Source organism: Camelina sativa, chromosome 5 (assembly GCF_030686135.1).
Source record: "Camelina sativa cultivar CO46 ecotype springtype chromosome 5, ASM3068613v1".
NCBI classification, from domain to species: Eukaryota; Viridiplantae; Streptophyta; class Magnoliopsida; order Brassicales; family Brassicaceae; genus Camelina; species Camelina sativa.
This window is the reverse complement of record NC_141884.1, coordinates 25822741-25840499: the sequence shown is the minus strand read 5'-3', so window position 1 is coordinate 25840499 and position 17759 is coordinate 25822741. Positions and strand designations below refer to the sequence as shown.

The window sequence follows — 17759 nt, the reverse complement described above, 5'->3', positions numbered from 1 at the left end:
TCTGGCAGTTCATGTTCCTTAATCTGCTACGTGTCATAACCCATGTTGAGATATATCCTAGCTTCCATGTAACGTGTGTGCATGTATATATGGCCATGAACGGGTTGTGTCGAGTGTTCACTTCGTCGAGAGTCTTATCATCGAACGTTACGCTTTTGTTAGCTCAAATTCCAAACAAAACCAAGAAACCTCTACCTCAGAATAGAAGATTACCTCAGCTTTTGTGCGTAAGAGCGATGGCGTCTGAGAAACAAAGACAACATGCCCAACCTGGCAAGGAACACGTCATGGAAACAACCCCACAATTCTCTAGCTCAGACTACCAACCCTCCAACAAGCTTCGTGTAATTATCTTTATAACCTATAGTTTCATTAGTTTGATATCAAAATATGACATATTCGTAACTCTTTAATAAGAGCCATGTTCATAATTATATATTTTATACATATTTATATAACAAATGAATGTACAATCAGGGAAAAGTGGCGTTGATAACTGGTGGAGACTCCGGGATTGGTCGAGCTGTGGGATACTGTTTTGCACTCGAAGGTGCCACTGTAGCTTTCACGTATGTGAAGGGTCAAGAGGAGAAAGATGCGCAAGAGACTTTACAAATGTTGAAGAAGGCAAAAACATCGGATGCTAAGGAACCAATCGCTATTCCCACTGACTTAGGATTCGACGAGAACTGCAAAAGGGTCGTTGATGAGGTCGTTAACGCCTTTGGACGTATTGATGTTTTGATTAACAACGCAGCAGAGCAGTACGAGAGCAGCTCGATCGAAGAGATTGATGAGCCTAGACTTGAGCGAGTCTTCCGTACAAACATATTCTCTTACTTCTTCCTCACAAGGCAACAAACACGTGCAAGTTTTGGTTCTCATAAAGACACATATACGTGTGAAGGTAATTGATTTTTTTTTTTTTTTTTTTTTTTAGGCATGCGTTAAAACATATGAAGGAAGGAAGTAGCATCATCAACACCACATCAGTGAACGCCTACAAGGGAAACGCTTCACTTCTGGACTACACTGCTACAAAAGGAGCCATTGTGGCGTTTACTCGAGGTCTTGCACTTCAGCTTGCTGAGAAAGGAATCCGTGTCAATGGTGTGGCGCCTGGTCCGATATGGACTCCGCTTATCCCAGCCTCCTTCAATGAGGAAAAGATTAAGAATTTCGGGTCTGAGGTTCCGATGAAACGAGCGGGTCAGCCAGTTGAGGTTGCACCTTCGTATGTTTTCTTGGCTTGTAACCACTGCTCTTCCTACTTCACCGGTCAAGTTCTCCACCCCAACGGTATAGCTCCATATACAGATTTATATATTTAAATATGATGGTTATGCAAGTGGGTAGCTTTCTTTCAACTTATTGTTTGTGATGTTTTGTTTGTGTAGGAGGAGCTGTGGTGAATGCGTAAGCGTGGAACAGACACTACAGTCTATAAACGTTTTAAGGTCTTACATACGGTGACAAAAGTTGTAATGTTGTTTTGGGTTTAGGGACCTTTTGTTAAGTCATGTATATGTTAGTAATGTGTCGAGTACGACCTTTTGTCAGTATGGTGGAACTATCAAAAGTATCTTGTAATAAAGACTTCCACATCGATAGTACTTTGGGCCTTTCCCCTCTATAAGCATAGAACCCTGCAATATCTTATCTCGAGACAGAAATGAATTATATAGGCATGTCGATGACCCCAAAAATCTTACATGGTGACAGCACAAACTATTCAATTGTGTATTTGATTTTTTAAACTAAAGTTGTCCGTCTTTAGAGGAGCGAGATTGTGCATCCAATTAATGTCATACCCACGTCGTGTTCTTCACTTCATATAATTTTGTTGTAGGGATCATTGCATACTACAACAATGTTTTCTCCAAAAAGCAGTTTCCTCCGCTGACTGATTGTTTAATATTTGAGATTTGGAAAATTTCGACACTGCATTGGATACAACTCTCATTGTTGTAGTTACATTAATTGATTAGTGTGTATGTCTATCTATAGTCTAATGCGAGTAAAAGGTCAACATTGTGTAAACCGAGTAGGAAAGATTAGTGAGCTAAACTTCTTTTGACAATGCGTACGTAATCCGGTAATCTAAATGCAAATCAAAATAAAAAGGCAAGCTAAGACTAAGAGGCACACGAATGTGTGATAATTTTGTGAATCTGATTCGGAGAAAATGCCCACTTCACCGTTTTTTTCTTTCTATTTAATGCCCACTTTAGATAGCATTAATTTAGACATGATTATATATTATTTCGATTTCACAATTTCAATATGTATAGAATTTTTCAAAAACTATTATATAATTTAATAGTTCATGTTTATCCTATAGAATTTATACCTAATATTAAAGTACATTAATTCAACTAGCAAATTAAATATTTAAAATTAACTCGATGAAATAGCGCCACCATCGAAACGATACACATACACGTATCTTAGAAAATTGACTTTACAATATTATTAGATAACAATCTGCATTATATACGGGAAAAATTGACCAAATAAAATTATTAGAAGTAAAATTACTATTTGAAATTTAAAATGTTATATTAATAATTTTACACATAATTTTTTATTTTATTTAAATTTATATTTAATTATTTTATGTAAATAATGTTAATTATTATGATAATTGTGATAATGTTATTTATTTTTAAGATTATTGTAATAATTTATTTTTAATCTTTTTTCAGTAAATCAGATTTCCATTAATTTTAAAGAGTAATTACAACGACATTATACAGAATTACTGTAACACAATTTACATAATTTATTTTTAATATATACTTTCTTGTTATTTTAGAATTTTATTTTTATTTTATATTTCCCCAGTGCACTATTTTATATTTTCAATGTATATTTTTTATTAGATTTTTACCCTTAATCTATGACTAAATTAACCAATTAAACATTTATTAAATAAAGACATATATGTATATTTTAATATTTTCTTAATTTGTATGAAATATGTTAAAATGACACTTATTGTTAAACAAAGAAAATACTTGAATAGTCATCAAATTTTTTAAAATCGGAGAATAAATTTTGTATTTCAAAAAGTTAAATAGATGAATAAGTTTTTTAATAGTTTATGAAATGTAATTTATACTATTAATTAAATATGTTATGAAAATGATATTTAAATTATTAACTATATTTTCTTTTTTAAATAGTTGATAAAGTCTTTCATTTAAAAAAACTAATAGAAAAAGCATTACTTTAGATATTTTAATGATATATTTATGTAAATAATAATAAAATAAAGATTTCCTTATATATTTTAATGATATATTTAATAAATTAGAAAATTTATTTTTATAAATATGTTTACTTTGAGATGTTTAATTGCAATTAAATGTTCAAATCGCTTTGGCAACGACACATCAACATTCTCAACAAAATGTTTTTCTATTAATTTATAGGGATACTTTGGTTTGGAAGAAAGTAACGTGTGTGTGTTTGTGTCGGTGTATTCATAAATCTAACTTACGACGAAAATACTAAATTGTTTTTAAATAAGAAATTTCCAACTTGCCAAGCATACATGCTTTTCTATAAAAGGAGATCTCATTTGGGATACAAATACAATTATTCATTTCGCAAGAGAGACGTAAAATCAATGAAGGGAGTCAAACGATTGCCAAACGTCTAACTTAACCATCAACTTTAATATATATATATAGTCAACAAGAATAGCACATGCCATTTTGAAAAGAAAAAAAACATTGACTCCAAGTAAGTGGAACTATAACATATATACACTTGCCCTACTTAAATTCAGATTCTGAATCCGATATACGAAAATAAATTTATGTTATCAATTTTGCAACAAAATAATCGACGTTGTAAACAATACGTTAGAATGTTTGACTATATCTCTTTTAAAACTTTATGAGTTTGATTTTTCTAATTTAAACTTTGGCTTATACGATTAAGATATATCAAATCTTAAGATTATTATACATATGGAATAGCAAATAAAGAAGTGCTTAAATTAGATTTGGTGTAGTTCCACTTCAATAGTAAACTAATATCTTTGACCCTAGATCCGCGATTACGCATACACGAACATGTGCATAGTTGCGAAGTACCTTACCCAATGACGCCGTGTCATTTGCACGTATTAACAGATAAAATAAGATAAGTGCTCCAATAAAATGAAACGTAATAATATTGTTTTTTGTTAAGGGATTCAAGATTGTCAATTCCAAAAGATTTATCTATCGCTATTCACAAAAGTGATCGACATGAAATGATAACATTATTAGATCAAAGTATTAAAATTGTAAAATGTATAAGTTTAGATGGATCTACTAGTATATTGAATAAATAAAATAACCACTCGACGTAGTATTGTCACCACCATCGAAACAATACACACATCTTAGAGGATTGACTTTACAATAAATATATTCAAATTTGGTTTAGAAGAAAGTAACGTGTGTGTGTTTGTGTCGGTGTGTATACATAAAACTTTCAAATGAATTAAATTGTTCCTAACTATGAAAATTCCAACTTGACAAGCATGCATGCTTTCTATAAAAGGAGATCACATTTGGGATACAATAAATTAATTTCCCAAGAGAGAAGTAAAACAATGAAGATCTAAAAACCGGGTTTTACGTTGGATTGGTGGTGACGCTCTATGCATTTACGTTCAACGTACAACTCGAAGCAGCGGCGGAAACAAAGACATGTTTCCAAAGGAAGAGCCCATGTTTCCTTAAGAAGCAAACTTGTCCAAAGCAATGCCCTTCGTTTTCCCCTCCAGCAGGAAGCTCCAAGGCCTGCATCATCGATTGCTTTAACCCTATATGCAAAGCTACTTGCCGAAGTATGTAACAATACTCATAACATTTCGTAATAAGTCCCATTTTAAGACATTTTTTCTCACAGTCACTATATTTCTAATAGAGATTTTTTAAATTAATCTAAACTTTTTAGCTTATTAATTAGAAAGACAAATACACATATAAAATATACAGTAGATATTTACGTAGTATTTTAACATGTGAAAAAAAAAACTAAAACACCACTTGTAATAAAATTTTCTTAACTTAAACGATGAAAGTATAATATCATTTAATTTACCGTAACAGATCGGAAACCTAATTGCAATGGAAAAGGATCAGCATGCTTAGACCCACGTTTCATCGGCGGAGATGGTGTTGTCTTCTACTTTCACGGCCAACGCGATGAGCATTTCGCACTTGTCTCCGACGTTGACTTCCAAGTCAATGCACGTTTCATTGGTCTGCGACCTTCTGGACGTAGCAGAGACTTCACATGGATCCAATCCTTGGGTCTGATCTTCGGCTCCAACAGCAAAACCTTCTCACTCGAGGCCACAAAGGCTGCAAAATGGGACGACCAAGTCGACCGCCTCCGTTTTTCCTTCGAGGGAAAAGAGATCTCTTTACCAAAAGGAGATGCATCTGTGTGGATTCCTTCGGGAGACTATATAAAGATCGAGAGAACCTCAGACATAAACTCCGTGTTGGTCACGTTACAAGACATTGCAGAGATTTGGGTCAACGTGGTTCCAGTAACAAAGGAAGACAACATAATCCATAAATACGGGACACCGGAGAATGACTGTTTTGCTCATCTTGAGGTTCAGTTCCGGTTCTTGAAGTTGTCCAAGAACGCGGAGGGTGTTTTAGGAAGAACGTACAGAGAGGATTTCAAGAATCCGGCGAAACCAGGAGTGGCTATGCCCGTGGTTGGTGGAGAAGATAAATATAGAACGACATCACTTCTTGAAACAAGTTGCAATGCTTGTGTTTACTCTGGTGGCTCAGGAAGTTTGGACATAATCTAGTTACTGTTGCTGAATCCAAACACTGTTGATTGCACCGGTGGATCGAGCAGTGGTGTTGGAATCTCCTGCCGAAAATAAAAACAATTTTTTTTTAAGACAAATTTTATTATTTCGTCAAAAGGAATAATTTCAGTAACAAAATTACTGATTTTGGACATTTTCTAACTTGTACTTCTCTTTTAGTTATAAGAAGATGGGTGAATACAACATAATTATTTTTGATTGCTTCGAACACAAGGCAGACTACTTTTGTTGCACATTAACCGGTTAGTCGAAGGCTGGATTTTTCCTGAGAGGCGTGCTACCGGTCGGTTTATCTATATATACATTTTTAAGTATGTTTTGAGTTTTATCTTTTTATTTGTATTTATTTAAAAACTTATTTACAAAGTTAATTTCAATTTTTTTTTTCCAAAAATAGCATTAATTCAGATTTTGTTTTCTAAATATTTTAAAAACCATTCCAACTAAAAAAATACAGCAGGATCATTATGTAAAAAAAAACTATGATATATTTAACAACAACTTCTATTGTGTATTGAAGATATTATCTTTAAATCCTTTGCAAACAAAGAAAACAACAATTTGATTTCTATTTTGTTTTCCAAAACCTGTGAGCTTTGATTCTTAACGTAAGAAAAACTTCGATTCATATTTATTTAAATATTATAATTCATATATATATATATATATAAACTTAATAAAATTTTAAAATATTACGAATATGTAAAATTAAAAAAATTTCAAATACTATATAATATGGTTATATAGTAGATGAATTATAAAAAGGACATGTTGGAATTAATAAATATCATTTATGCTAACACGGGTTAAATCCTTATTTTATTATTTATCAATACTATTAATATTAGAATATTTGACATATAAAAATTAAATTGATCCAACTAAGATTGCGTAAAATAATTAAATCATTAGGAAAAAATTTGACTTAATCATAGCGTTTGTGGAAACCCCCTTGGCCCAATGGTTGGCCTAGGGTTCATTAATGCTTCTACACCAGGAGGTCTGAGGGTCTAGCCCCGGATAATGCGATTTATTATTTGTGCAGATTAATGGAGGCAAATTTACAGACGATCTCCAGTGATGCATAATTATCACTGTTCGCTGTGATTCTACATACAACTGAAGGTGAGCATAGAGAAGGAGGAGGTGTTCATCAAGAACATGGAGCCAGGAGAGCAAGAGTATATGTAGTGAATCTAATAGGGTCGGAGGAATTGTTCATGGTAGAATCATATGTAATAGTTCTCATAATTTGCAATCAATAATAATAAATCCAGAGTTAAAAAAAAATTATAGCATATAAATGACTTACTATGTATTTAGATCCCTTATTTTTGTTATAATAATTAAAAATCAAAATAGAATCTCAACACGTACTAAACAAAAAAAAATGTAATAAACAAATAACCATGAAGTATATGACGGGTTAAAATATTAATAAAAATATTTAGCCACACAAACGGTAGGGAAATTTAGTTATTCTTTTATTTATAAAACATCCAATATTTAACAAAAAAAATAATATAAAATATATATAATAATTAAAATTTAATACACTTGGTATACCACGGGTTAAAATCTAGTCTCTGGTTAAATTAAATACATATGTTACCTAGCTATTTTTTGTGTGTTTTAGTCATATAATTAGGACGGTAAATAAGACTTTAAAGCTTTCCAAATGTAGCAAATCGACTGTCAGGTATTTGTGGACTCACGGACCTAGTGAAATGACGTGAAGCTCGTTAAAGAAGGTGGTTCATAGACTGAAAGTGGAAAAGGGATCTGCTGACATGAAAATAAAATAATGTAAATTTCAATGTCCATTAATTTTTCTATATTTTTATTTTATTTTCAACATGAATAAAATAAAGTTTTATTCTCAATCAAACAATAACACATTTACACTGTGTAAGCACATAAAAGTTGTTGCGATGAAAGTAGCTCTCGCCTTAACCAACTCTTATTATATAGTATCATTCAGCGCGGTGCAGCCCATATAAGGTAAGGAGCTTTAGCTATTCACGTTACAGTTATCATCAAACAACAACACATTTTACCAATCATCATAATTATTGATAGTGGTGCATTTTGTTTACGAACCAAATAAAATGTAAATAAGAATACCAAAAAAAAATGTAAATAAAGTAATTAAAGTTCTTTTAAAGGAGACAGTTTTTGTTTAAAACCAAGTAAAATATGGTAAATAATTAGTGGTGCACTTTGTTTAAACTCTCAATGCATTTTATTATATATATAATATATGAGATATTGGTAAACTAATAACATTTCTTAAGAAAAAATATTTAATTAGAATAAAATATTTGTCGAACTATTTGTATCCCATTTAAAGATAAGTTTAAAGTTTCCGACTGCATTATTTTGTAAATATACTCCATTTTCTTGTGTTTGCCACAAACATAAATTAGGCTTTCTACCTCCACATACATCATGTATAAAGCTTTCATTCCCGATAAATGCGTTAAAATGTGCATGTTGCACATAAGCGGGTCCTGAATGATATGTATTTTAAATAAGAAAATATTGTAGCAACATTAGACACACGAAGAATGTGAAAGAAATAAACTTTAAAATGAATTACCTTCCATATGTTGCACCATATCAAAGTTCTTGGGTAAACAGTGAAGTAAATCGTCCATTCAACATTGGAGGGAAGAAAAAAAATGTTGGACGCTTCATCTTGGCCCTGTCTACAATTGACCATAAGTTTTTTTGTTACCTGAAAGATGATTCCAAATTGCAATATTAAATTTCCTAAATACAAGAATAGTGTCTATTTTCTGGATAGAAAAGAAAAATAAGAAGAAAAAGCATATTAGAGTTTTCCCCATCTTTGTTATTTTATTTTATTCTCCTTACATGTAATGTATATATATACACTTTTCACATACACATGTATGTACAATATAGCAATAAATAAATGTCATATTTGTTAATATATTTGATTTTGTTAATTGACTGTTCTTTCATATTTAGTTTTATTACTTAAATTTGTCTTATATAAGTTCTATTTTGTATATTTCATACATCATTTCCTTTATACTATAAAACACAAGTCTCTTGACCAATAGAAATGTGCCACATATGATTAATTTTGATATTTTAATTAAAAAATCACTAATAACAAAAATAAAAGAGAAAAAAAATAACTGTCAATGTAAAAAAAAAATATATAAAAACACTTCCATCCTTCTTCTTCTTCGATCTCACTTTAAAAATTTAAAGAAAAAAAAATCATTTTCTTGATGGAGTTCAGATAGGAAATTTGAATTAATTTTGAGTTGAGACGATAATTTGCATGGTATCAAAGTTGAGGTATGAAAAAACTAACGAAAAATTGTTAGGGTATATTTTGGCCGTTTTCCCGTTTTCAAACTATTTAGTCTCCTATTTAACTCCCAATCAACTCAATTTCTTATATATGTTCTCTCCCTTTCCATCGTTTTGTGTTCTAAAATTTTCATCTTCCTCCCTTTTATAGTTACATCTCTATTATGTTGGTTGATCTCCCATGAAGATCCTTTAACAAAACAAAAAAAAATGTCAGTTGATCTCCCTCTACATCATTTTATTTGCATATTTGTCATATTCACATAAATGTATCAGAGAAGCTAAACCATGGCTACGCCTTACTCAATTTCATTTCTCATTATCTCATATTGTTTTTTTTTTTCTTCTGATTTTACATGGTTCTATTGTTTTTAGAAAGAAAGATTAAGAACAAAAGATGTTTAAGAATAACTCTCTTATTAGCTTAAAGAAAAATAACTCAAAACTTCAAGCTCTCACAATCTCTCAATATCTTTATCTCTAAAACTCTTAGCTCATAAGTTATGCTACATCTTAGCATCTCATTATATATATAACTTCCTAAGTATATTTTCTTAATCCTAAAAGGAAAACTTCTTATTATTTAGCTTCTTATTATATTTAGATATCTCCTAAATATAATCTCCAATTTCCATTTCTCTTTGCTTGACTTGATCTCCAAGTTTTACTTCAAGCTTACTCCAACATTCTCCCTTCTAAGCTTGAAGTCATGCTTACTCAAATCTCTCACACCAATGAGTTCTCTCATCTCCTTGAACTTGGTCCTCCCTAGAGCCTTAGTTAATATATCCGCCTTTTGTTCTTCACCGGGGACATGCTCAACTTCGACTTGCCCGTTCTCAACACACTCTCGAACAAAATGGTACCGTGTGTGTATATGTTTGCTCCGACCGTGAAACACTGGGTTCTTAGTAAGAGCAATAGCAGATTGGTTGTCTATCCGGACTAACACCTTCTTACATGGTAGCTCGGTGATTTCACTTAGAAGCTCTTGGAGCCAAATCGCCTGCCTAGCAGCCTCTGTTGCAGCCATGAATTCCGCTTCACAGGAGGATAACGCCACTGTGTCCTGTTTCTGCGAGCACCAGGTGATCAAACTCCCATTTAGATAAAACACATGTCCTGTTGTGCTTCTACCATCATCAGGGTCTACATTGTGACTACAGTCACTGTAACCAACAAGCTTCATGCTCAATGAGTCTGACTTCTTAAATACCAAACCAAGCGTAGTAGTTCCTTTCAGATACCTTAGGCATTGTTTCATAACTGCTCCGTGTGACTGTTTAGGAGATTGCATATAACGACTTAACACACCTACACAATATGATAGGTCAGGACGTGTGTGTAACAACTAACAGATAACGAAGTGATCCTATGATTCTCCTGTAACTCGTTCCATCAATATCCGGTTCTTCTGTCGCCTTTGACAGCTTTGTGCCTTCCTCCATTGGTGTATGTGTCGAGTTACAATCTTTCATTCCAGCCTCCTCCAAGATCTTCAAGGCATATCGTTCTTGATTCAGAGTTATTCCTTCTTGTGTTTGACACACTTCAATTCCTAGATAGTAAGTCAATTTCCCCAGATCACTAATTTCGAATTTTGACGCTATCTCCTTCTTGAAGTTCTCTATGACCTTCAGACTTGTTCCTGAGACAAATATATCATCAACAAACACGGCAACAAGAAGAACTTCACGATTCACCTTTCTTTGATAAACAGATGGTTCTTTCGAGCATTTCCTGAACTGCAGTTCCTTAAGAACTTGGTTAAGCTTTTCATTCCATGCTCTCGGGGCTTGTCGTAGGCCATATAATGCTTTGCGGAGTTTGTAAACTTTGTCTTCGCTCCCTTCTACTACAAAACCTTCTGGTTGTGAGACATACACCGTCTCCTTTAGCTCGCCATTAAGAAACGCTGTTTTAACATCAAGGTGATGTATTTCCCATCCTCTTGATGCAGCAAGACTAATGAGGAGACGAATTGTCTCAATTCGTGCAACAGGAGCAAACACATCCTCAAAATCAATTCCATACCTCTGCACATAACCCTTTGCGACCAGTCTTGCCTTATGCTTGTTTATGGTGCCATCCGAGTTTCTTTTCAGCTTGAAAACCCACTTCAATCCAATAGGCTTTGCTCCATACGGAAGTTCAACAAGATCCCAAGTCCGATTCTTAATGATTGATTGTATCTCGTCTTCACAAGCTTGCAGCCAGTTCTTGGAATCTTTTGCTTCAGTAAAGTCTCTAGGCTCATTGTTCAAACACAATAGTAACCTCTCTCCTTCTTCCTCAGCAAGCAATACATAATCATTGAGATATTTAGGCTTAGTAACCACTCTCTCAGATCTTCTCAATACATACTGTCCTTGTTCTCCACCATCCTCTACTTCCTCATTCTTCACTTCATCATCACTACTCGCTTCTGAATCCGATTCTGCAGGTTCTTGTTCTGCAACAACATTATCCTCTATTTCAGTTTCGACCTCTGCAGTTTCTGAATTTTCACCATTGGTTATGTGAGCGACACCAGTAGCATTCAAATCAAAACCTCTCAATCCATGATTTCCAAATTCACCTAGCAGGATTGTGAAGCTTCCAGCTCTACTTTTTTCTTGACTACCTTGGTTCCAGTTCCATCCTCTTGATTCATCGAAGACCACATCACGACTCACAACTACTTTATTTGTTTGAGGATCAAATAGTCGATAGGCTTTCGTTCCCGGCTCTGTTCCTAGGTATACCAGTCTTCGTGATCTATCATCTAGCTTTCTTAGGTGTGGTGTCTCCACTCTTGCGTATGCAATGCAACCAAATATGCGTAGATGATTGACATTTGGTTTCTTGGCTCGTAAAGCCTCATATGGAGTTCTTTCCTTAACTGCTCTTGTTGCTACTCTGTTTAGCAAGTATGTCGAGTGTCTGATTGCTTCTCCCCACAGTCTATTTGGAACGCCCATGTGCTTCATAATGCTTCTGGTCATCTCCAATAAGGTTCTGTTTCTTCTTTCCATAACACCATTCTGTTGTAGTGTATACGGAGCTGTGAGATGTCGCTTAATTCCTGAGAGAGCACAGTAAGAATCAAACTCATGCGACACAAATTCTCCTCCTCTGTCCGTCCTGAATGTCATTATTCTTCCCCCTGATTCTTGTTCTACCACAGCCTTGAACTTCTTGAATTTTTCGAATGCATCACTCTTCTCTTTCAAGAGTATCGTCCACATGTACCTCGAGTAATCATCTATAAGAACAAAGATGTACTTATTTCCAGCCGTAGTACATGGTGTGATGGGACCACATAAGTCACCATGAACGAGTTCAAGTGCCTTTGTTGCTCGATACAAGGAGGCTTTCGGGAACACTCTTCTCGTTTGTTTGCCTAAGAGGCAAGACCCGCAGATTTCTTTCTCAAACTTTATAAGAGGTGTTCCGACAACAAGCTCCCTTTCCACCATTGACCTCAATGTCTCATGATTTATGTGTCCTAGCCGTGCATGCCACTTACTAGAATCACTCATCGCTGTTAAGCTCAAGCATAACGTGTCATTTATCTTCATGCACACCTTGTATAAACGGTTTCTTGATCTAGAGGCCTTGACAAGTAGTCTTCCGTTGCGATCATACATTATCAGGTGGTCTCCTTTCATTCTAACATCACAACCTGCTTCAGTGGCTTGTCCTAGACTTATGATATCACTCTTCAAGCCAGGAATGTAGTATACCTCAATCATTGTTCTTGCTTCGCCATTCATATCAACAAGCTCGATGGATCCCTTTCCTTTGATGTCTATGCGAGAATCATCACCAAATCTCACTTTTCCGGTGATAGTACTGTCCAGAGAGGAGAAATACCTGCGATTTCCAGTCATGTGATTGCTAGCCCCATTATCAAGATACCAAGTATTGTCTTCTTCATTACTTGTTTCAAATTTGCTTGGCACCACCTTTTCTTCATTTAAGAATACTACCTCGTGTATCATGAGCTCATCTGCTTCTTCCATATCTTTGTTGTTGTTTTCTTGTGTTTCTTGCAACTTGAGCAAGAGATCAGGGCACTTTGAGGCATAGTGACCAAATTTGTCACATCGAAAACAAGAGATTTCGGACAGGTCTCTTGTTCCATTGAATCTTCCACGACCTCTTCCTCTGAACCTTCCTCCACGACCTCTACCTCGGTATCCTCCATAGTATCCTCCATTAAAGTCGCGGTTTTCTGGTGGTCCTTGAGACTCCGAATTTGAATACAATAGCTTGCTTTGATCTTCTTGTGTTTCTTCTTCTTCGGTGATCCGTTCTTCGTATGTCTTTAACCGTCCCACAATATCTTCAAAACTTGTTTTGTTGAGATCCAACACTTGTTCAAGCGATGCCACAATGTGGATATACTTTTTTCGAGGAAGACTTTTAAGAAATTTCTTAACAAGCTTGGATTCTTCAATGTCTTCTCCTAGAGCAGCTGATTTTGATGAGATCTCTGATAGCTTTCCAATGAAGTCATCGATGGTCTCTGTATCCTTCATCTTCAATCGGTCGAATTCTGCCATCAACATCTGTAGCCTAGCTTCTTTGACTCGATCTGCTCCGACATGTCTTGTCTTAAAAGCTTCCTAGACTTTCTTTGCATTATCTAACTCGCCAACTTGAAGGATGGGAGATTCGGGAATTGACTGGAACAACAAAGCCATAGCCATGTCGTTGAGATCAACATCATCGTCTTCTATTTCTATGACATCCCACGCCCTATTCACCCTGAGAAGGATCCTCATCCGCATAGCCCAAACGGTGTAATTGCTAGAGGTTAACATAGGGCACTTGATTGACGAAGGTCCACCCCCTTCTTTCTTCGAACTTGTGATAGCCTCAATATCTTCATTCTTTGCCATTGTTTCTTCTAGCTCTGATACCAAATATTGTTTTTAGAAAGAAAGATTAAGAACAAAAGATGTTTAAGAATAACTCTCTTATTAGCTTAAAGAAAAATAACTCAAAACTTCAAGCTCTCACAATCTCTCAATATCTTTCTCTCTAAAACTCTTAGCTCATAAGTTATGCTACATCTTAGCATCTCCTTATATATATAACTTCCTAAGTATATTTTCTTAATCCTAAAAGGAAAACTTCTTATTCTTTAGCTTCTTATTATATTTAGATATCTCCTAAATATAATCTCCAATTTCCATTTCTCTTTGCTTGACTTGATCTCCAAGTTTTACTTCAAGCTTACTCCAACAGGTTCAGGTTCAAGATCCAATGCAACTGGATTGTACTCCTTGAAAAAAAAAGCGTGAAAAAGAGTTCTATCTTCATAGACGTGGGGATTTTATTCCAAAGAAGTTACTCGACATCCGAGTTATTCTCATGGATGGATAAAAAAGGTACACTAACCTGATTTTAAAAGTGATGGGATGAGAAACCAATTAATTTTTAATCAATTGTTTAGTTTTGGTTTTGTTTCAGTTAGATTTATGTTCCCCATACGAGGATATGTACGACTATGGAGATAACATTGCCAATAGCCATCAAAATCCGAAAATACTTACATGGTTGTTCTCTACGAATTATAACTTCTAATTTGTAAAATTCTTAATTATGGTATTAGATGAAAACGATTTCTTTAGTTTAGATTTTGTTTAAAAAGACAAGACAAATCTAAGCATTGCTTGATTTATTTGTGACAGGGATTCAAGCTAACAAATAACCCAATATTTGCTTCCGCATAAATAGTTGAGGAAGGTAATGAGTAATACGTCCAATCTAAATATGTTGTGTCTCATTCAAATGCATACTTGAAATCTCTGGTCATGTAAGACATTTGACTAATTGAATGTGAGTATAGTTTTGAGTTTACTTGAGAAGGAAGTGGGATATGGAGCTTTTCGTAGTAACTAATTGATTAATGATCAATGCTTGCTATTACACAGTTTTTTCATTCAGTATTTATGTAATAATTAAAAACATTATAAATGAATTTTTTATATTTTCTCCCTATTTTAACAAAATAATGGTGTGAATGAGAAAGTACAAGGAAGATTAGAAGACGATTCTCCTGACGACGTGTAGCAAAACCGGGGGACAACAACATCAAAGAATGACGACTAAAACAAGAGAAATCAAAAATTCAGTAACTTAATTCAAGCAGGTTAAGCACTATAATGGATAACTGAGTCTCAATGAAAACGGTTTTATATATAACAAAGATGCTAAGACAACAAGTAACAAAGAAATTTAAAGAAATTGATTTATATGTTAGTTATATGGATAGAAGGAAGGACCGAGATAAATCATTTTTTTTTGTGAATATTCAGTCATTTTAATTTTTTGACACCTTAATCTTTAAAATTGTTTTCGTTTTCCCGTATGGAAAGTACGGGTCTGATGACACATGATGTTTCTGATTGCCCTTCTTGGAAACAACCCTCCTCCTCCTCCACCAGCAGATGAGGACAATGATGATACTGACTACAATCCAGAAAGCCCGGATGTTGAAATTCCTGAAGACCTGCAAGACCAACCACGCTCCACAGCCAACGCTACAAGGGAGAACGACATAAACCCTGCTGCATCTAAAAAGCAGAAGACAAAGACATCACCTACGCCGGACTACGCTGCTTTTTTTTCCTTTATTGTGCTGTGACATGCGTCACACCTTTGCAGTGGATGACACAGACCAATGCTATGCTAAACGCAATCGCAGACAATCCGAGGTACTTGAGACACGCAACTGGGTAATGGTCAAAACAGAACCAATGGAGCAAGTGCCAACATCGACAAAAGAAGAGTTTCCGATCAACCATGGTGACGGTACGGTGGGCCATAAGCCACCGGAAGCGCCATGAATACAGCCTTTTGGAACTGCCAGGGCTTGAAAGGGTCCCTGGTAGTTCGCCGCCTCAAAGGGATTAAGGCAACTTATTCCCCGGACGTACTCTTTCTGATCGAGACCAAGAATCCAGATGATGTCATTCACGATGTAGCAGTTCAGTTGGGTTATGATTGTGTTAAGTGTGTATCTCTTTTGGGTATTGGGGATGGTTTAGCTTTGTTATGGAAGAAGACTATTTCTGTTTGTTTCTATGATGTAGACAAAAGAATCATTGACTGCAAGATCAATAATGATGAAGTTTCTTTCTATTTCTCATGTGTATATGGACATCCTATTCGCAAACTGCGCCATAATCTCTGGGAATGTTTACAATGAATATCACTAAACAGAAATGGTCCATGTTTGACGTGCAGTGATTTAATGAGATTTTAAACAGCAATGAAAAACGGGGAGGACCGTTAAGAGAAAACTGGAGCGTCACAGATTTCAGGAATATGGTTAATATTTGCAAAGTCTTCGATCTCCCATTCAAGGGTAACAACATGACATGGGCTGGAAAACGAAGAACACATACGGTTGAATGTTGGTTAGATCGTGCAATGGCAAATGATCAATGGAAAGCCAGTTTTCCTGCTTCTGAGGTTGTCTATCTTGAAATGATAGATACAGATCATAGACCAGCCATTATTCAGATTAAGCGTACTACAAATAGAGGAATCAAACCATTTCAGTTTGATACACGTCTTTGTACTGTTCCAGAGTTTGAAGGAATTGTTGAGCAAAGCTGGAAAGAGGCAGAGTCTTTTGATTTGTCTTTTTACGAATGTATTCGTAAATGTAGGAAGGAAATATCTGCTTGGAAACGTATACACTCTACAAACTCCGCAGCCCGAATTAAAGAGCTCACCCAAGAGATTGATGCAGCACACACAAACCCGTCTATCTCACTAGCTCAGATTCATGACCTCCAAACAAGTCTGCTTAAGGCATACAAAGAGGAGGAACAGTACTGGCATCTGAAAAGCCGAAACTAGTGGCTCAACCACGAAGATCGCAATACCAGATATTTTCACGCTTCAACAAAGAACAGGATAGCAAGAAATAAGCTAACAACAATCCTTGATGAACATGGCACTCGGTTATACGGTACCAACGACATAGCAACAGAGGCGATCCATTATTTTTGGCAAGTTTTCTCAAGTGATGGTCAAGAAGACTTAGCAACTGTTCTCCAAAATGTACAACCTATGGTTTCTGATGAGATGAATGACCTCCTTGTTTCCGAAGTCACCAACATAGAAATCAGAGCAGCTCTATTTTCCATTGGTTCTACAAAATCCCCTGGCCCAGACGGGTTTAATGCTGCTTTCTACAAACATTACTGGGACTTGGTAGGTCCAGCCATTGAAGTTGCGGTTAAACAGTTCTTCCTCACTGGAGAAATGCAACAGGAATGGAACCACACTAACCTGTGTCTGATACCAAAGAATGGAAACCCCAAAACGATGAAAGACTTACGCCCCATCAGCCTGTGCAACATCACATACAAGATTATATCCAAAATCTTGAATAAGCGCCTGAAATCTGTGCTCCCAAAAGTTGTAGACATATTACGGATAACGTCCTCATTGCTCATGAAGTTCTTCATTCGCTCAAAGTTAGAAAACGATGTGCTAATTCGTATATGGCGGTGAAAACCGATATCAGTAAGACCTATGATCGAGTAGA

General features: G+C 35.1%; 2 protein-coding genes and 1 pseudogene across 2 annotated transcripts; 2 read left to right on the top strand and 1 right to left on the bottom strand.

Annotated features, from left to right (window-relative positions):
* Positions 1–37: 37 nt before the first annotated feature.
* On the top strand, positions 38–1613 carry LOC104787353 (NADPH-dependent aldehyde reductase 1, chloroplastic). Its single transcript, XM_010512925.3, has 4 exons — positions 38–344; positions 478–854; positions 941–1299; positions 1398–1613. Exons 1-4 carry the CDS (start codon positions 90–92, stop codon positions 1418–1420), a joined length of 1014 nt encoding a protein of 337 aa, XP_010511227.2. The 5' UTR covers positions 38–89; the 3' UTR covers positions 1421–1613.
* A 2992-nt stretch (positions 1614–4605) lies between these two features.
* LOC104789461 (uncharacterized) lies at positions 4606–6109 on the top strand (the record flags this gene model as incomplete). The annotated part of the gene is made up of 2 exons (XM_019245350.2): positions 4606–4846; positions 5112–6109. Coding segments are annotated over 2 exons (963 nt in total), but the record flags the coding sequence as incomplete, so codon positions are not given.
* A 2055-nt stretch (positions 6110–8164) lies between these two features.
* Positions 8165–8706, bottom strand: LOC104789462 (S-protein homolog 8-like; annotated as a pseudogene).
* Between the last annotated feature and the right edge of the window lie 9053 nt (positions 8707–17759).